The sequence below is a fragment of the Lytechinus pictus genome, chromosome 1 (genome assembly GCF_037042905.1).
Source record: "Lytechinus pictus isolate F3 Inbred chromosome 1, Lp3.0, whole genome shotgun sequence".
In the NCBI taxonomy this organism is placed as follows: domain Eukaryota; kingdom Metazoa; phylum Echinodermata; class Echinoidea; order Temnopleuroida; family Toxopneustidae; genus Lytechinus; species Lytechinus pictus.
In genome coordinates this window covers 14833885-14855788 of record NC_087245.1, presented here as the reverse complement: position 1 = coordinate 14855788, position 21904 = coordinate 14833885, and the positions used below count along the sequence as shown (strand labels likewise).

At 35.8% G+C, this 21904-nt stretch overlaps 1 protein-coding gene across 2 annotated transcripts in view; it reads left to right on the top strand.

The window, feature by feature from the left end:
• The first annotated feature begins 2009 nt into the window (after nt 1-2009).
• Nucleotides 2010-21904, top strand: part of LOC129258005 (gamma-2-syntrophin-like) — a 47138-nt gene continuing 27243 nt past the window's right edge. Inside the window, exons 1-4 of one of the 2 annotated variants that reach the window (XM_064096840.1) lie at nt 2010-4945; nt 12323-12463; nt 21065-21094; nt 21430-21486. In XM_064096840.1, the coding sequence (XP_063952910.1) occupies nt 4727-4945; nt 12323-12463; nt 21065-21094; nt 21430-21486 (447 nt within the window). In that variant the 5' untranslated portion in view covers nt 2010-4726. Of the gene's footprint in view, nt 4946-9375; nt 9602-12322; nt 12464-21064; nt 21095-21429; nt 21487-21904 lie in introns of those variants that run through there. The other variant, XM_054896465.2, reaches the window with a different exon arrangement.

Here is a 21904-nt window from a genome sequence, read left to right as displayed (position 1 = left end):
ATTCAAACTTGTTAAAGTCCTTTTTTATGTTGATGAACCATTATTTAATTGCATGCCTCATTTAGGTTTCAAGTAGGTTGTTAATTTTCATATCTAGGAAAACAGGGTTCTGTGGCATCTTTACCGTTGACAATTACTTCAATGTCTGCACAAACGGCCAAACTTCAAATATGACCTCAAGTCTAATTATCCCAATCGTCACTGTATTCCGACCCAAAACCGAATCATTACCCTAATCTTAACCCTATAGGCCTAACTACTGAGATACGGATACATGAGTGATTGTCGTAGGAGCACTCGTAAGTCAGTCGAAATAGACAGTGTTCATTCACCTAGACCTCACGCTGAGGGATGATATCTACCCAAGATGCATTGCAGCTTGTTTATAGTTGCACTCTGTTTTCTGATTGATATTGCTTGTTTAATTCACCTGACAGTGTGAATAATGGGCTACACATGTTGAGCTTCTAAGCTAACATATCCAATTAATCTTAAAGTCAATGAGAGGCCAACACCTTATCTATCTACATATTGAGGCATGCAATCTTCCCCGACATTTTATTCACTCATTGTCAGATAGTAAAGCTCCCATCCATGCATTGTGATTTCACCCATTGTAAGACAAGAGCACTATAAAACTGCTAATATTGTATTGTATTGTACTATTTTTTTATCTCACACAAAGTTGTTTCCATTTTTGAATTTTTGTTGGATGGTGAATTGTTTAAGCTTTTGTTGATCAGCTTTCATTCTTCAAGTTCGCAACTTTCATTGCTGAATTTTCCGTTTTTAATATTTATGGACCAGAAATAAATCATTTGAAGCTGGAAATTTGCATTTGATTCAATATTTGATAATTTCATCTTATTGCCAATTTGAATAATTTGGTTGATTTATTTTCTTATGAACATTTGTAGCACTGAACAAAAATAAATGTAACGTACATGTAGGCATAATTCATGCATTTTAATGTAACTTTTATCATGGATGTGTTTTAAGTGCATTGTAAGGCTCTGTATCAAAAGTTAAGAGGCTAAAAACACATAATATGATGGTGACTTTCTTGTGAATGGGTTACATCAGTTATCAATCTTAATACCTAACTAATATTTGCGATAGTCTGTTTGCATTCCTGTACTCCAAGTTGGAAAACAAGTTGTGAGCGCTTGCAGACCTGCCAACCAGTACGTTTTTGGCGTATTTACTACGTTTTTACAACCAAAATAGGGCAGTACGTTTTTTCTTTTAAAAATATGTTTTTGTAAACAATCACAAATATGGTTATTAGATCAATGTAATTTCAGGTAACTTGTTTTTTTCTCAATCATTTTGTTAAAACCAGGGTGAGATATACACATGTTTCAATGGGTTTGCAGCTTGAGCGCCGCGATGAGCGAGTGCGCCACACATTTTATTATGAAATACACTTTTTTGGGGAAAAATACAGTTTTTTTTTTCTTCACATAATACAATTTTTCATTCCCAGAGGTTGGCAGGTCTGCGCTTGCCTTTTAGTTGACTCGGTCAACATCGTAACTGGAAAGAGTCCTTTCTCTGGCCTTTTCTGTCTGGCAACCTTGACTGTAATTGTTTGTGTTTTAATTTCCATTTTCAATTGCAGAGACCACTTTATGAGATTGGGAAGCCTATTGAATTCAAATGAATAGAAGGAGAGTCGGAAAGAGAGAGTGTTTGTTATGCAGAGGTTCTGGATGGGAAGTTGGATTAGGTTAGATGAGGGAAGGTAAATAGGAGAAAAGGGGGAAAACAAAAGAGAGATAAAAAGGAGCAATTTAGGACATTTCAATTAATCGAGAGTGACTGGAAATGAGTGGGGATAAATGGGGGAGAGGTGGAGAATGAGGGAAAAACAGACAGAGTAAAAGACATAGAAAAAGAGAAGGTGGATAAAGAGAGGGAGATAGAATGGAAGAAATATAATGTAGTTGGAGAAGGGGGAAGAGAAGATGGGGAGGGGAGAAAAAATGGTAGTGAAGAAAAGGGAGTAAGGGGGCAGATTAATAGACTGTTTGCTATAATCACATACATATTTATACATAACCTCAAAAACTTGTCTGAGGATTCTCAACATGAACGTTACTGAATGCATGCACAAGATCCAAACTTTTGGGAACTGTTCAAATGGTTGATGGGACTCCGTCCTTATGAAGACACATTAAAAGTGTTGACTTGTTATGAAAACTGGTCTTGTTAATTATTTTCATACATGCTTTTCCCCTTATAATTTTGTATATGCTCATGTAACGCTGGTCTACTGAGCTACTTTGAGAACCAATGTTGCGCAATATTTCTGGATGTTAACAGTATAAGTGAATTATCAGTTGCATGTAAATAGCAACTACATGCAACTGTTTATGAATTTATAATCAGCGCTCTTGACAGAAAAAAATGAGGGAGAAGATGCATTGCTGAAATCCCTTTTCTTTAAAATGTTTCAAGAGCATAAACATATCTCAAGTCAATGATTAGATATATTATTCACACCGGTAGCCAAACTTAGTGGAAATCAACACTGAAGTGGCTTGGTAAGGAAGATATTCAATGCTATACATGCATTGATCTATTCTCTGGTCCAGATTACCACTTTGATCAATCATTTTTCCCCCTCTCGCTGGGATATCACTGGATGGGTTGTTCTAGTCTCCTACATCTCCGTCCCTCCCCTCGGGCGCTGTTAGTATTACCTTCACCAGGGTAGCAGTAGTTTTCCTCTTCTTCTCTGTCAGTCTCTCTCTTTTTATGTCTCTCTCTCTCTCTCTCCCTCTGTCTCCTCCCTCTCTCTATGTTTTTCATATCATGTTCTCTCTAACTGCTTGTTCAGCCTCTCCATGGGCTCAGATCTTCCTGCTTCCTCAAAATGCTCAACAATATTTCATCTTCATGCTGATTCATACACCACCATCCCATATTATGCCTGCCATGCCCATGCCGTTGGTCCCTGGATACCCGTCTTTCGTCGCTTGATAAGCCTGTGTTGATATCAGCTAGATTGTTTTGTCTAACAGCCTTCTAATATAGATCAGGCCCTGTCACATGCAGCCGGCTTAAAGTACTGTCTACTTCCATCTTAGGATGTTCATCAGATGGTAGTAAAGTCTCTTTGAATATTCTCAATATTAAAGACACACACAAAAATCCAAGTGTGTCGATGACTTGATGTGTCTATGAACCAGCTGAAGAACAAACTCAAAAAGTCAAATAAATGTTTGTACTTGTTTCTCAGACAGTTTAGTCAGGTGGCATTGTGTGACAGGGCCTATTTTCTCTTGTTCAACTGTTGGGGGGGCATTTCATAAAGATCTTGTTTTATCTGACAGATACCATACATGTAGGAACTGTGCTTCTCAGTCAATTAAAATCATGGAAAGTTGTCAGAAGACAAGAGTTGTTGAAATGGTCCCGTAGAGACAAATAATGGCAGAGTTTTAGAATGTAAAAAATATGAATATTGATCGTTGTGTTGTAGGCATGCCCCTTGACCATGATCTGACCAATGCTGTAATGCAGCATGCAAATCTGAATCTACATGTAAGTCACACTTAAATCTTTGTGGAATGGCCCCCAGACCTTTTCCTGTACCCGTAAGTTTCTGACATTATGACAATACTGTATCATTGCCCCCTTCTTCATCCCTTGACGCTATTCAAAGAAATCTATTTCCCTTACCATAGGTGGTCATTACATCCCATGTTACCTGACACTTCCAACCCTAATGTTATTATCCAGCCATCGGACTGTCAAGAGGCTTTGGTCATGTGATACGTCTTCTTCGGTCAGTTGCTTTGTCTTGTTGTCCCCATCTGATGACAGGTCAATTTCGTAAATTTGAGATGCTCTTTTTGTTTTCCCAAATTTCTAAGAGCCTTCGTTCTATCCGGTCTCGTCACGGGTGATCCAGAAATGTACCCTGGAGTATGTCTTTGCATTGAGGAACCACAATACTGATAGCATATCTGTGAAAGTTGTTTGCTTTTTATTTTAAAGTGCTTCTCTCTGAATTGAAGAATCCTTTTCGGCAGCGATATTGAATGAGGTTCTATTGATAGTAAAACAATTTTTTAAATCTAAGTTATTGAGTGTTACTCATGTTCACACATTCACACTATGCATTTACAACGCTTTAACTACCTGACCAATTATTCTTTGAGACCAGCTCTTTTGATTTGATATGAAGGAATAACAATCAAATTTACTTTTGGAGACTAGCTGAGGAAATTATTTAGCCTTAAGTTTTCCCCACTCGAGGTATATCTTGTTTATCTGGTAATTGGCATGGAGACTGCTTCAGAACATCATGTATGACTCCCAATGTGGAAATGACACTCAGATGGGCTTTTGATGCATTCTTTCCTGTTTACAATAGCTTTATCCCAAACTGACTGATAGCCATCGTGAAGAATCAAGGAACTTCAAAAAGAAGCTTCTTGGAAGAATTGATCATTGCATATGGTATGTGTTTTTACTTTAGGAAACACTCTATTTGAAACCATATTTTTCTGAATTGTTGCATATTTTGATGGAAGTGACATATTATATGGATTCATTGCATCATCATGATGACTTATAGCAGAGGTTCCACATCAGGAATTCAGCGTTTCCATAGCAATATTACAAGAAGTGGTCACATGACATGTACTAACCGGAAATATGCTCCCTGATCAATTCCAAGCGTGAGTGACCAGAGCGCTAGGTTAAAAACAAAAGGATGAGAATCGGCGAGCTTCTTTGGATCCGTAAAAAGCAGAGACGCCGCCGCCACAAAATCTTTCGCAATTCGGACGAAGTGCCCGCCCCATTGCCAATGACGCTTTGGTTTGACAATTTGATTCTGTCGGTTGGACTGGAGCCATACGTCCTTCGCCTCAGCAGAGATTTGCCTATCGTGAGACAAGAGCCAAGACAGCCTCTGTGGCACACACATGGGGTAAGGTTTAAGAAATATAGGTTCCCTCTTGGGTTTCCAAACAGATCAGAACAGTTCTTTTCCTCAGAATTGTTATGTCTTGAGCCCGTATTCTAAAGTCAGGTTTTAAAGTTGTGGTTTAATTATGGATAGCCAATAGTCACTAGTGGCATAAATCTTTACAGTGAAACTTAAATTATCAACTAATTTTTTTCTCAAATCATTCTCAACTGTTTCGGAAGGATAAATAGCTTTATTCACCTTCGAAGAGTTAAGAAAGAACCAATTAAAGATAACAAACATACAATGTAAGGAAAGTTTTGACATTTTTGGCTTCCATAATTTTAGCACAGACTCAGACCAAGGTCTATTAAAGTTAAACCTGAGTATGGAATACTGTGTTTGTGTTTCAAATTTCAGCTCAATTGATATTTTGATAATTGGAGATAGTGTTTTAATTTTGACAATTTTGATTTTTACGTGTATGCGAAGGACTTTATGCTTTTTTTTTCAGTTAAAGTCAATGGGGAAACAGTGATAGAATAAGATGATTGAAGAGAAATTAAAATTTTAATATAGATGAAATTTATAAAGGCAGTTATAAGCAGGATTTTTCTTGGGAATGGGAGGGAGAATTAAATAATACTATACTGTAGATGTTCAAAAAGATGCATTTGTATAGTACAGGGTGTATGTTTGCAAGGGATTGAAGTAAACCGAGCTCATCATGAGTACTTATTGCATGTTAAAATTGAAATCGAAAGAACTGGTCCATGATTTTTTTGTGAATAGAAAAAAAAAAGGTTGTAATATAAGATTTTATTTTAAGTTCTGGCAAAGTGCCCCTAAGAGACTTTTGTAATATATTTGAATATGAAGTCAGAAATTATTCCATACCTTGGTGCTATATGAACCATGTTTTCATGAGGATTAGTTTAATTCATATTGCACATTAGAGCAAGGTGCATTTTTATGAGCCAAGCTTTTCATAATGTCACTGATTATGGAGCAAGTGTATGAGCTTACGACCCAGGGCATACTTCGCTTCCGATTTCTCTTAGCATCGATTGGCAATCTGATGCCTGAATTCGTACCAAGACTAACAATGGTAGGTTGCCATGGCAACCTCATATTGTATCGCAAAGATCTGGAGCAATTCAGATTTCAACATGATATGTTGATGTAATGTAGCAATGGGCAGGAGAATGCAATGATTACTGCCACTTGAGCATACAGGCTATAAAGTTACTTTGTCTTCTTGTTTCAGAGTGGGGTTACCCTCAATATTCATCTTTCTGTTTATACATGAATTTGGCAACATACTTAGCTACATTGTACATTTTCATATGTGCATGCATTCATGTATACTGGATATATATATATATATATATATATATATTTATTATTGGAAGGGGAAAATGTACCCCCATACTCTCGTATGTTCTTGAATTTGTCTCTGATTGTAGCTTGCATTGATGTACTGTTAATACATGAACAAGGAAAATCATTACATCAAACTTTTTTTTAATTTAGGAGAAGCAGTGATAGAATAAGGAGATGATATATGCAGAGAAATGAAAATATGAAATGTATATTAGGCAATCATACGCATATCTACCCACTTGAATGAAGTATTCATCAATGGAGCTAATTGCATAAATTCAAATAAAATTTGAAGGTACTGGTTGACAGTGACACACAGGATTATTTTGTTGTCAGTAGAAAAAAGGTTGTAATATAAATTACTGGTCAAATAAATATCTGTATCACAGTCTAATAAATAATAGAATTTCATGAAGCTCATACTAAAAACATGGAATGTATAGTAGATACCTTTTAAAAGGTGAGCTCTGCCTATAATTACCTCCTACTATCATCTAAATATCCTTGATCTAACAATAAAGAAGTATATGAATTCACTAAATTTACAATAGCAACTATTTAAAGAGTATTGTTGACAGAAGAATAATGCTGGCTAAATAGAAAGTGCACATAAAGGGATCTTTTATGAGAGGAGCGATCGATGTCTTGAATTGGGCAAAGATCTTTTCATTGTAAGATTGGGGGTTGGTAAATTAATTGACAAGATTAGTGAAGATTATGATGGGGCATGGATGTATATATATTTCTTTCTCATCCAGCTCAAAAGAAGGTGCTGCACCAGCCCGAGTTTGCTCGATCGTTAGATTTTAGCCTGATAAGATCTCTTAGCGATTAATCTCGAGATTCAAGAAACACCGTCTCAACCATCGCAAGAAGAGCGATTAGTGCTCGAGCAAGGCATCGATGCATTCTGGTCTGACACCGTGAATAAATAATCCTGAGTGCGTCTGCACCTGCTTTATTCATAAAATAGCGCGCTATTTTGCAAATAATCCGAAGTTGACTTGGGATTGCAATCTCGAAATTAATCCAGCGAACTAGCGCAATTATTTCATCTCCATTACAAATAATCTAGAGATTGTTCAGATCAGGATAATTTGCCGGATCAGAAATAGCACGCTAATTTGAAAACTCGGGCTGGTGCAGACGGCCCTTAAGTGGTCAGTGCAAATTTTGTGAAGTACGAAAGTCATCTGCATTACCAAGATTTGGGCTCGCCAAAAGTGGTTGTAACAAGTTACAAACTTTTGTCACAAATACATGTACACACTCACAGGCACGCATGTGTGACCTTGAGAATTGACCAAAAGCTCTGTACCCTTTCCAATCTGGGGTTATGCTGACCTTGGTCGAACCAGTATCACCTCTCAGTCCAGGCCAAATTTTTTTGCTGGTCAAAAGGCTCTAAATGTGATGGGGGTACATGTACAGGCCTCTTTCTCTTTCTTTCTCTTCTATTACCCTCCCTATTGTGTAACAATTTCAACAGCCCCTCAACCCCCCCCCCCCACCTCTCTCCTTTTCACAGAGGCTGTGTTTATACTTTGTGTTGAGTCAGTGTTTAGTCTGGGCCCCGTCTTAATAAGAGTTACGATTGATCCAATCAATCGTAACTCTATGGAAATCCATCAGTGCCATATTTTTTTCTACAGGAAATTTGCAAAATGTCCTTTGTAAATAAAGGAGAACACACCAAATTGTCAAGAAATCAATGAATTCATGGATATACATTCATATCTAGAAAATCTTTTGAACAAACATGCATTGACTTTGCTGGCTTTCCATAGTTGCGATTGGTCAGATCAATCGCAACTCTTCGTAAGACGGGCCCCTGGACTCGGTCCACGATATCTGTTAAGTTCCATACATTAAAAAAAAAATATTATAAATTATTCACCATTCTGTTGCAAAAGATATCTGAATAATGGCATTTTCAAATGGAAATGCCATGCATGGAATGGTGGATGAAAAGAACCATCAATTTATTTTGGTGATAGGACCCCCCCCCCCCAAAAAAAAAGAGACAGAATTGACAAATGACTTTCTTATTTCTCAAGTTCCAAGTAACATGCCTGTCAAGGACTCTTAAAACTGCACTCTTCAATGCTGTTTCAATATTTCACATTTCGTATGCACATATTCATTTCAATCCAGCATCAGTTAGTAATCATTAGTGTTCTATGTCGCCTCTCTACAAGAGAAAATATCAAATGTCATAGTGCTTGAGATCAAGTATCATAGATGGAATAATTACAGTCAAGTATTCAGTGGTGCAATGAGGGAGAAAAGCAAGACTCAAAGAACATCAGGAAAGGTGACTAAAGAACAATCATTATTATTCTTTATTATTTCTTTAATGGGCCCGGAGTCAAGTAAATTTAACAGTAACTTACATTACAATGTAATATTTACTCTATCTCTTAACTCTAATAAATTCTCAGAAAGATGCAAATGATAATGTTAGAGTTAATAGAATTGTGATAGGTTTTATATTCTTCAGAATATTATAAGGAATAGATTAGGGTTACATAGGGTATGTATCATTTATATCACTAACATTTCCTTGTTTATGGTTAGGTCTTAGGTTAAGGGGGGGGGGGTGCAGATTTCCAGAGGAGAAATTAGATTTTGAGCAAATGTCATGGTATCACTTTTAGCACTCTAAAATTTGTCTTTAGATGGGGTATCTTTAGGAAATCTAGAAATCCAAATCACCTCTGTTATTGTTGTTATTCGACTCACCAAGCATGTAAAAATTGGTAGGTTTTTTTCTTTTATTTTTTGTGTCCAATGTGGATATTCTTTTTAAGTAGTTATGCCTTTTGTCCATCCCTTTCACCTACTGAAGGACGAAAGAGCATCTTTACCTGAAGAGAGAATGAAACATATTCTATGACGGAAGGTCTTTTGGGGCTTGATTATGTAAACGTTGCCTAGGCCTTAGTAAGGAATGTAGATAGGATCGAGGTCCTTCATTTATATTCTTCATCTGACAATGTCCACAATACCACCTTTGGTTTCGTGAAGTGGATGTTAAGTATTTGTTTAGGGTTTTCTTGCTGATGTTCGCTCAGCTGAATCACTTCTTTAAAACAAGACTGGATTTATACAGTGATTGATACTTGGGGCAGGGAAGTGTTCTCTGTTGGTGCCTTGTAATTTTGAATAATGAAGGAAATAGCAGAATTTGGGCAGGAATCAAGTTTGACTTTTCATTCACGTTGAAATAATTTGTGACATCTTAAACAGGTCTTTAGGATTGTATCTCCTGCAAACAATAATAAAATGGTTGTGGTGAGTATTGAGAATAATTCATAATTTTGTTGGCCGTTTAAAGTTTGTTTTTCATGTTTGAGGGATGAAACTACCTGTGGAATAAAACTCTATACTGTATATAGGTCTACAGAGCTACGGAAACAATAATAAGTGCTAATTTAGCCAATGTTCCTCTTGATCAGGTCCCCGTCACATTAAAATTAATCTTATAGTACCTTTGCCATCCATTGGTAACTACACCATGGTAATGCTGATCAACAGCTTATGAAAATCAAGGATTCCATGCAAGTTACCTTTGCATGGCAAAGTTTCCATAATGCAGGGCTCCACACTAACCCTTTTTTCTACTGGTGCGACCTGATCATGTCAGATCAGTACATACCCAGTTTTTCAATATGTTACTGGACCAAACCTGAAATTTACTGGTCCCCCAAAATAAAGAAAAATATAAAAAAGACTTCAAGTTTATTTTGCTGTCTTTTATTGCTTATTGTTACCCCCCCCCCAAAAAAAAAGAACAACAACAAACAAACAGTACACGCATTTATAATTCATGAGAGCCATTTTCAGATATGCTAGAGCCATTTTTATAATTTACAATAGAGAAGAAAATATACTTTGTATCAGTTAGATATAATCTTACTGGTCATGTCCGACCAGTAAATCTGGCTTTTTCTGAAAAGTGACTGGCCCGACAGCAATTTTTACTGGTCTGGGACCGTCGGACCAGTGGGTTAGTGTCGCGCGCTGCCATAATGGTAACTTTTATGCAACAGGGCCATGAGACCTCATTAATAGGAGGTCTTGGGTTCAATCCCAGCCGAGTCACTCCAAAGATTTAACAAAATGAGACCTTCTGTCTTCAAGCAAGGCACTCAGCATACTTTATGTTATGCAAGGGCCTGCTGGAAGAAGTTTATTAACAAGTGGCTATAATTGGTAAATAAAACAACACATTGTATCCTCGTGATAATTATCTTTAGTTCTCTTATTCTTGTGTTATTTAAGTGTTCTGAATTAGAAATTCTCAGGTGTCATCAGAATGTTATTTTTCTCTTAACACTGGATTCTGATTGGTTGATATGCCATCAAAATCTGAATAGAAAAGATTCTGACTTGACTCAACCATATCACAATCGCTACTTGGTAGGATGTGTGCATTTAAAAAATGAATGATTTTTTTTTCATTTTGTTCTCTTAAATTAAATGACTATGGAAGATCTCCTTTATATCTATTAAAGTTCTAGTGCTTTTTACATTATAAGGATACGGGGGAGCTTAAACTAGAATGTATGTTAATAACAATGTTATCTAGTTCCATATAGCCACAAATTATTTTTCTTTCTATGTAGATTTTGAGACCTATTTTTTATGCTGGGGTGTGTAATATAAGAAATGTAATTTAACCCATCAAGAAGATCGATAGACTACCCACCGCATATCAAATGGGGGGCCATTTCCTTGGTGAAATCCCATTTACCCCATTATCAGATAAAGATAACCCAAAAGACATGCCAATAGCATTTGGTATTTATGACTTGATTGATCAATTATGTAGTCTTTATTTTGAATTTATGGCCTACTTTTGGTAATTTGTGTGAGATAAGCCTCTATTTTCATTGTGTGATCAGTGCCTACTGTATTGTGTATGAGTATGTGGGTAAAGGTTTGCAGGTGTTCTTTGTATCCCTGAAAGGAAAAGTGTGGATCATTTTCAGCACATACATTTTCATTATTAAAGTACATGTACCTGTCTTTTTTCATGTTTTGTTATCTTTCTTTTTAAATGTGTTTATTTGTAAACGTAAGCCTCTTGACATGATCTGAAAATATTTCAGAAAAAAATAATTTCCCTGAAATGGAAATTCACTGTATGCTTACATGTATCCTGCTACACATATTTGTAATGTAATAAATGTTGCCTAAGATTGTATCTGAAGACTTCCATCGCAAGCAATACTGGTGTAAGGGACTTTCCAATTAGACTGCTGTATCTATTTGAGACATTATTGCTTGCCAATAATGCACATGTGTGGTTTACAATGTATTTCATATTATGCTTAAATTGTACATGATTAGTGTATATGTATGATGCATGCCTCACAAGAAAGATGATCAATTATTGAAACCATGAATTGAGTACTAATTGATTATTTTTATTGGGACATGCCTTCATGTTTTTAATTACAAGCTAGCATGCATTTTAGTGGCTGCCTGCAAGAAAGTCATAAGATCTACTGTTGAGGCAAAACGACCTTTTTAGTTTTTATGGTCGCTAATCGATCCTGTTTTGTGAACGGGTAAAAGGAAAAGATTTCATGCCTCATCAGTGTAATAAAAAACATATTCAGTTTATTTGGGTGGAGATTCAGCTTTACAACACTGCTCTAAATCCTTCATAATCCCTTCCGGAAGTTTTAGGGGGATTTAAAAACCAACAGGTACATGTATATTGAATTGGTTGATATCGTAGGATTTAAATGTAAAATGTGTAATGTTCAGTCAAAAGCTGTGACACTGTAGAATTGTGGCCAGTAGCATCAGTTGTCATTTAAAGTGATTATAGTCACCTTTCATGCAGAATTTGACACCATTCAGGGCACTTATCCATCAAGGAATGGAAAGATTTCAATGACAAATAAACATTATATAATCTTTATCCTTCAATCTTTATCATCTTTGTTCGTTATTGTCAATAAAGATTTTTTTGTTCTTTTTTTCTCTATCTGATGATTGCAGGTGAAGACGGGGTTCCTGAGCATCTGTAACGGTCCTAAGAATGCCCAGCGAGTCCGCGTCCAACTCTCAACCGAAACCATAACTCTCCAGAAAGAAGAATCATTCGTAGTCAATCCAGTTGATCCGCATGGGGGTCATGAAGTGAGTTTGAATTCATGTTCCATTTATTTTTTGATCAGGGAGGGTATATGCATTGGAGGTTTGAAAAAGAAACGAGACAACTCTGCTGAAAGGACACTTTCCTTGGACATGATTCCACCAGGAAAGATACCCTGTCACATATCTCCAACAGAAGAGAGCCTTCTGGACCCGGTGACATAAAGCTTCACAATCGATCTTAAGACTGATTGGAATGATTGATCATATTCACAGTAATCAGTGTGATCAATGGTACAAATCATTCCCACAATCAAAGTTATGTCATGCTAAGTTTATGTTACAGGACCCTAGAGAGGGCAAATCTCCCAGGAGGACACTTTACCCAAATGACAACTCTTTTGAAAATACTTGTAGTCACCAGGGAAGTTGTCTGAGAATCATTTTAAATCTTGGTTGAAGTCCCCTTCTTGTTTTTTAAGGCTCATACAATTGAAAAAAAAATGCAAACACCTGGCAAAAAAATGTGATCCACTTACATTTCAAAAATAGATTCCATGTTATAGTTAAGTTTGTTGAGTCACCATTTGGTTATTAGTGAATTTATTATCTGGTTGCAAAGTAAGCATAGATGCAACTAAAATAGGTGATCTGTGAAATTCAAGTCATCTTTTGAGGAACATCCATGGACCATTATCGTAATGACAGACATAAGAACTTTTGTTTTAATTTATATAACTGACTACAAAATATTAATGAGATTGATAAATGTAATTCAACATGAGAAATGTTTAATAGATTATGAGGTAGTACATGTATGAAAAAGGACAGACCAGGAAGAAATGAGAGTTTTAACACTTAAAGTGCAAAAGTCACAAACTGATGTCAAACATACACATTCATTAAATCCCATACACTTGCAATATCTGTTACACATGGTAAGAGTTTCAATGAACATCTGCTCATGAGGAATATGAATGAACAAATGAATTGATAAGACAAGGAGTTGAAATTTATAGCACACTCATTAAAAGTCAATTCTCTCTGCCTCAACTAAAATAAGGTAGCACTATGATTTGAGATCCCCTGAACTTCTCATTTAGATTAGTTAGACTGTAGGAGGGCAAACTTTGTCAAGTTAGTCTGTGTTTATATACATCTCTTTCTTTCCCTGTCTTTGTTTATTTAGAACCACAGCTGTGTTACTTCTGTTAACATGTAAATCATAGGGGAATCTACCCTAGATATGAAAATCTTTGAATGAATTAAACCAGGAAATCATTATTAGTGAAAGTGCTTGTTGAAAATGGGGAACTTTGTGATGTGACACTGTTATGTCAATGTTATACAAATTGGCCATAATTTTCTAAATATCTCCTACTTGTCATTTAGAGTTGTCCAAAATTGTGTTGTCTTGGTTATGATTTAGTGATAGAAATTAATTTTCTATGAATTGAATGAATGAGAGGTCAAAGTTTATTTACTTGCCATTTTGTGTATGAAAACAGATTACTTTGAAATTCAAAGGATATAGTAACTCTAACTTTTAGACTTTGATTTATATATATATATATATATATATATATATATATATACATACATACATACATACTTGAATTTATTAACCAACTTCCTTCCTTTTACATGCTCTCAATAAAAAGAAATTGGATAGGACTTATAGTCTATTTTGGGGTTGAACTTGTATATCATGCATTGACCTTCAAAATTGGGGAATGGGATTGAAATGGTTTATATGTCATGCTTATTTGTGAGAAATGATCATACATTCAGTTATTCAAAAGAAAATTGTACAATCTCCCATTTGAGTAGAAGACTGAACAATAAGACTATGATGCAAGGACTCCCCAGACAGATATCACATGACCTTTAATTGCCGGGAATGCGGCTAATGGGAATGGCCAATTAGAGGTTAGAGTCAAATGCTCTGTAGATCTGAATTAAGATCCAGTTCGTAGTACGTGGGTCGAGTATTACACATGATGAACCTTTAATAGAGATTTATTCTCTTTTAATATCCAAACTAACCTTTAATAATCAGTTGGATCTGATAAGTGCAAGCACTGGGTCATACCATGGATCCATGGTCAAACACATTATGTAAGTGTGATATTTATTGAGATGTACTCCAAACAAAAATAACGCAAAATATGTGATTTTATTCTGTAGCTATTGTTAACACAGTTGTAGAAGATGGTCAAAGGTTGAATTGATTGCTAAAAATTACCCTCTCACAATAATTACAGAGCAGTTACACCAAGGCAAAGATGATTACATTCAGTGGTGCCAAAATATCCTAATCTATCAAAGATTTGGATTTTGGAAGGTCAAATCATTCTCAACATTAAATATATTGCCCTTACAATTTAATCGGATTGAATGCAACACTGTTTTGTACTTCTAGACTCTTATACCCCAATGAGCCAGTGCTTTAGCATTTTAATATTGAATATATTTGTGTTGTAACAACAAGAAATTACAACAACTTTTTTTCCGAGAATAGTCCACCCCATTACAGTACTCTCCATTTACAGTTCCTCTACGATTGTCTGCCCATTAGCTTTTCAATATTTGATAAATTATCAAGTACCGATACATACTTAGGATTTAGACTAATGTAGCATATAATCTACATGTAGGTGGAGGATGCAACAATGCTGTAGTGAGTGTAGTCATTGTTTTCTTTTTTAATTGATGAATGTAGGATGGTAGCTTTTGGTACAAAAACCTGCACTACATCTACGCTTATAAGAAGAAAATGACTTAAGCAAGATAGGAGTGTATGGATGGTGGTTGGTTCACACCCACTGTAGATTAGCTTAAAAACAAAGATATCCATCTGCATCTTCAACCTAGTGGTGTTATCATGAATCAAAACCCTGTCTGGCTAAAAGCCCTGACTGGCTAACAGCACTACACTACATGTAATTGGAACACAGTTTGACACGTTCAAGATCCATTTCTAACTACCATGGTAACAGGTTTGGGACATGGAATGGTTTTGAAAGTGGGGGGGGGGGGGCTGACCATGCAAAAAATGACAATCAGATAATAGTTTTTGTTGTGCCTGCATAGCAGAGCGACGGCATCAACATTGTAATCTTAACCAAGGTTAAGTTTTTGAAATGTCATCATAACTAAGAAAGTATATGGACCTAGTTCATAATACTGAGACATAATGGCAATAGTGTATCACTGAAGATCTTGCTTGATTTTCAGGTCACATGATTAAGGTCAAAGGTCACTTACGGTCAATGAACTTTGGCCATGTTGGTGTTATTTGAGGAATTATCATAACTTAAAGTTTATGGATCTAGTTCATGAAACTTGGACATAAGAGCATCCATGTGTCCCTTAATATCATGTGCGAGTTTCAGGTCACATGACCAAGGTCAAAGGTCACTTAGGGTCAACGAACTTTGGTTATGTTGGGGTATTTGAGGAATTGTCATCATAACTTTGAAATTTTATGGATCTACAGGTAGTTTATGAAACGTGGACGTAAGAGCAATAAAGTATCCTTGAACATCCTGTGCGAGTTTCAGGTCACATGACCAAGGTCAAAGGTCATTTGGAATAAACAAAACTTTTGTAATGTTGGGGGTATTTGTGGAATTGTCATCATACATGTAACGTTAAAAGTTTATGGATCTAGTCCATGAAACATCAACATAATTAAAGGACAAGTCCACCCCAGCAAAAAGTTGATTTGAATAATAAGAGAAAAATCCAACAAGCATAACACCAAAAATTTCATCAAAATCAGATGTAAAATAAGAAAGAACTATGACATTTTTAAGTGTCGCTTAATTTCACAAAACAGTTTTATGCACATCCTGGTCGGTATGCAAATGAGGGAACTGATGACATCACTCACTATTTCTTTTGTATTTTATTATATGAAATATGAATTATTCAAATTTTCTCATTGTCCTGTGAGACAAAGTTTTATTCCTCCCTAAACATGTGGTATTGCCATTGTTATAACATCTTATGGCTCAGTTAGTTGGTCCTTAATGTCAAATTGTTAAAAATTGAAATATCGTATAATTCAAACAATAAATAACAAAAGAAATAGTGAGTGATGGACATCATCGACTCTCTCATTTGCATGTCACTGAGTTGTGCATATAACTGTTTTTTGAAAGATAAGCGAAACTTTAAAATGTCATAACTTTCTTACTTTACATCCGATTTTAGTGACATTTTCAGCATTGCTTGTTTGATTTTTCTATATTGATTGAAATCAAAATTTTTCTGGGGTGGACTTGACCTTTAAGTATGAATGATTGTTTTGCACATATCTTAGTTCACATGATCATGGTCAAAGTCATGTTGGATCAATGGACATAATGTTTTATTATCATATTAGTGTTTTCTTCTGTGAATAATTATTCATTAGCTGTTTCCAAAGTTAGCACTGCTGCTATATCGAATTGCATAACGCAGGCGAGTCTGCCAGAGGCGTTCCACTTTTTATATTTTTGTACACTGTTTTGCATCCCTCCTCCTCCCACCCCCCCCCCCACGACAGGGCTCAGCAGAATAAAAAATGGTAATGATAATGGCAACACAAAAGTGTGTAGGCAGTGGTTAGTCTTCAGGCACAGGCCCTGATTGAAACTTTAATCAACAAGTGGGTCTTCACAGAAGACTAGCTCATTTAAAAATGGAATGATAGGGCCTTCAGTACACAAGTCATTGTATGCTATGCATTTAAGACCCTTTAACCTGACTGAGGGTCTTCACAGCAGACTAGGTGGGGTTACTTTGTTTGTTTGGATTTTTTTTGGGGGGGGGAGTCCTTTCAATTTTGTTTATAAATTTAGCATGTATATTTGCCTTAACTTGAGTTTTTAATAAAGAAAATAAATGAACTTCAAAGTTTACCATAATTGTGAGTCTTTATGAGACTAGATCTCAAATACTTCAGAGAAATCTAATGAAGATGTGAACACACATATTGCTTCCAATTATTGTTTAAACAGCTGATGCAAATTAAACAGTCAAACAAGGGCCTTTTGCAGGAGAATGTACAAACAATTCCAAAATCAAATACAACTTGATTTTGAACCAATCAGGATCTCTTATTGGGAATTAGTTGTTTGCAACTCTTTCCAGAACAGGCCCTACTAGAAACACTAGTAAACTGTTCTTTGAATCTAATGAAGAAGGGTAAAAAAGGTCATGCTGTTTTAGAAAGTCATTTTACGGAAAACACAAATAATACAATTTCATGAAATTTAAAATTCAATGAAAGTGCAGGATCCCCTTTTACTTTTTAGCAATCAAATGCAAATCACTGTTTGTTCAGATGTTGCCTAAAGCATCCATGTTTTATGGAGGCAGATTCGTCAGTTGCCGAGGGTGAAGATGGCATGGGGAAGGGGTAGGCATACCTTTCACGCTTTACATGCATCTAATACTTTATGAAATGGGTGAAATATAGAGGGTATTCACCTCCCTTATACAAACATGTTTATGCTACTCAAGAGTCACATTATTATGCATGTCATGTATCATGAAGTACAGTATACTCCCAGATCAGACACAAAGAAATGCTAATAATATACCTTTATCTTAGGCATCAGTTCAATAACCTTAAATATGTCTTTTGAAATTTGATATCCAATTTGCCCACAGGCCCTTGTCTGCAATAACATCTTGGATTTTATCTTTTTTTTCTTCATAAAGTTGCAAATAAATGAAAATGCTGTAGAGCAATATTGATGCTTCTGATATTGAAATATGAATATTGAAAAGTTTATAATTTAGAATACAGTGTAAACCATTAAATGGTGTTTTCAGTTTGTGAGCATCAGTCTACTTTCTTTCTGCACTGGGAAATTTATATTTCATTTGAACAAATGTGTTGTCCCTAGCAAATTTGATGTTAAATTGTAAGTTTTTAGGTTACATGTAGATGTGTGGTCCATTGTTGAATTATTTTTTGTGTGATTTAGGAGGGTACATGTATTGACTAAAAGAGAAAGTTTCACTGTATATTTCAATCACAAAAAAAAAACAAATTTCATCAATATGTAGTGTCAAAACATCAATGGCATAATGTGATTATGCAGATCATTGTAATATGAATCCATACATTCATTCAAATATAAAATGGAAATTATCTACAACATGATGGTATGTGGGAATAAAATGAGGGTATACCTCAAGTCATAGATTATAGTGTGTACATGTAGTATTGGGTCTCTTTGAAATTGGGAATACAGAGCCAGATGTACCAGGGATCTCAATAGCTGTACAAGGTACCAGGGGAGCGTTTCATCAACATTTTTGTCTGACAAGTTGTCAGATCTGACAACTTTCCTTGATTCTGATTGGCTGATAGTCACTGTTGCTATGGTAAATGTCGGATAAAACAGGGCTTGTCGGATAAAACGTCCGACAAGCCCTTTCATGAAACGCTTCCCTGGAGTATATTCCTAGCAGGTACCACTGTCCCCAAAAATGTTTCTGAGCCAACACTGCTTGTTATAAAAACAGAAGGTGTAGAAACCAGATCACTTCTGAGTCATTACTCCATCGGAAGTTCAACAACCTGAAGCAAAATGCCCTCATTTCAAGCAAATCTTTGCCATCCCTTTCAAGAAAAGGTCCCACGTAATTGCACTTTTCATACCAGCGCTATCCGCGCTGTCGGCAATGTTCTACCTCTTCACAAAACTATTTCAATTCCTTCAGGGGGAAATGGGGCGCACAGATTACACCAAGCTCTTATTGATATTTTTGTGTTTTTTCTTCTTTGGGTGCCGCTCTCTGCTTCCATTCTTTGCCATCACTCTCTCCTTCTTTCTCTCTCTTTCCCAGAAATATCCTGTAGTGTTCTAGTTCTGTAAAGTTTTTTATATAATCCTCCCCTACTGTTAGTGGTCAAATACTCTTGTGAGTGTACATCCATCAGATGATAGAAGTTCTGTTACATATAGGAATAGGAACAGGGGATAAAACCTCATATCTATCATTCCAAATTTGAATCAAGAGAACAACACATGGCATATAGGTAATGAATAACACATTACTAGTATTTGCCTTGTATTTTATTTACTATTTCTTTGTATTCCCCGTTTTCATTTTTCCATTGTCATGTCACTATAGTACAGAAATAAATGTTATGTCTCATTTTGATCCTTTTTGATGACATATCAGAATATTTCCTGCAGAATTTTTAATTTTATTCTCCAGGTATTTGATTTTAGGTTGTTTGCGAACTCTGTTGAGTTTGGCGATGATTGCCAAAGCCGAAGACCAAAACTGTTTTCCTTTTATGTACTGGGGTAACATCTTCTTCTTTCTTTGTAGATCCATGTTCTTCCTACCTCTGTTTTTCATTTTTTGCTTTTCTACAAATCAACGAGGTTAGAATTCATCGTCGATCCTATTAAGTCCAATTTACCGTGTAACCCAAGGCTTGGTAGGAATCACTCTCACTCGAGACTAGCTAATTTCATTTTCACCTCCCTGATCACCAACGAGCAGCTGTTTTAGACGTGTCTTCATCCAATTGTGGGGATTAGCAACATTTCATCTTCCAGCAAGTTTTTGTTACCGTCGGATGCCCTCTGGTAACCCTACTGTGGCTTGCTAGACAAAATGGGGAGAGGCAAAGAGACTTTGTTGCTTTGGAAGTTTTGTTTTGAGTTCCATCTTCAGAGCATATTGTATGTTTAAAGTTAGAAGAACGTTGGTTCTGGCTCATATTATTCATTTGCAGACCATCGTATATGAGGTTCAACTAAAGATTGAACCTCAATAGGCTTTTTAAGAATTTCTTTATACATGTAAGTCCACTGTTTTAAGGTATTCAACCACTGGCTAATTGAACCAGGTGGCCCCCATGAACATGGAAATAGGCTGATCCATTAGTTAGTGGGTTATTCTTGTACTTGCTATAAGGGATGTTCATAAAACTTTCGTAAAACACTATATCCCATCACCACCCACAGAAATTCATATCCCATATGGATACATCAGAATGTGTTTTTGATTGGAGAGCGCATCTGAGTTGATAACATGCTCCAGACTTCTCACATCTTACCTCATAATCTAACATTCATGAGTTATCCCCAGACCTACCATCCAGCTCTCATATTGTTCAAAAGCAGTTGAAGCAGGTGCGGAAATGAAATTCATTAATTAGTTTCACACCCTATAAGCATGCTCTTTATCAATCAATGGTATCATGATCTCATGAATTAGCACATACTATCTCACTATTGGGGTAGTAGTAATGAAGTGGGTTGGCCAGTTTGAGAACAGGTTGATAGTTGGATAGTACAATTTCTTTTTTGATGAGGATGTTGATAAGTCATAAGAGTGCTAGATTCTTTCTTTTTTGCAGAATCTCTTCTTCCAATAGTCAAGATTAAAAAAATATCAAAACATGTTTTAGTATGAACCAGTCAGAAGTATCTTGCACAGCCTTGTTTAAGTAATTTGAAAGTTTTCTATGAATGAAATAGAGTAGATATCTTATTGACTAGAAATTCATTATGTAGACTTTTCAGCAAGTTTCTAGTATTTCTCTAGAAAACACACATTTTCCCAGTGCTCCTTGCAACCTTTTAATATTTTGGGTTTCTTTTCTCTCTATTTCCTGTATTTCAGACAAATGGAACAGAAGTGGACTCAGCAAGGGTGAGTGTTAAATTTTATTGTATATAGGAACTTTATTTTTTCAGTCATTAGGATAAAACATTATCTTGTGTCTCTGAATACTGTTAAAAATACATTGAATACATTAATATTTAATACAGCAATAGCAAAAAGAAAAAAAAAATTTACTATTTTTTTTTCTCAGGAAATTATGACAGAAGAATTCATGACAATTCAGTCTAAAAAATGAATGGTTATATTTGACAAAAGCAGTAGCATTTCTTTCTGCAAACTGTGAACATGTGATATACCTCTGTCTTTTTCTTTTAATTACTAGATCATTTACAAGAAGTTCTTATTTTTACTTCCCCATTTAGGAGAGAGTTATCACGATAAGAAGGCAAAAGGTTGGAGGTCTTGGACTTAGTATAAAGGTAAATAAGATCACATGCAGTAAGTAAACTTCTTTTGCTATTGTGACATATTATTTGTCACCATGGAGATTGCTCATTGTGTATTGTGACTCATTATATATGTTAAAATACTGCTGATGAGGAAAAGAAATGTATTGCCAATTGCAAGTGGTGATGTCTGAATGAATGGTTCCCTATTGCAATCTATTGCAATTGGTGATGACTTGGGAGTGGCGCATTACGGGCGATCCCCACTATGCTGTCTATCGCAAGGGAGGAATTGAGGGCAGGAATTTAAGTCCAATTAAGTCAGACTGAATGAAAAATATAAATACAACTTCATACTTGCAATTTCCATGTTGAACCATGTAAAGGATTCAAGTCTTTATTTTGTCAGGGATACAGCATGTCACAAAATGTTATATTAGGGAGCTTTCCA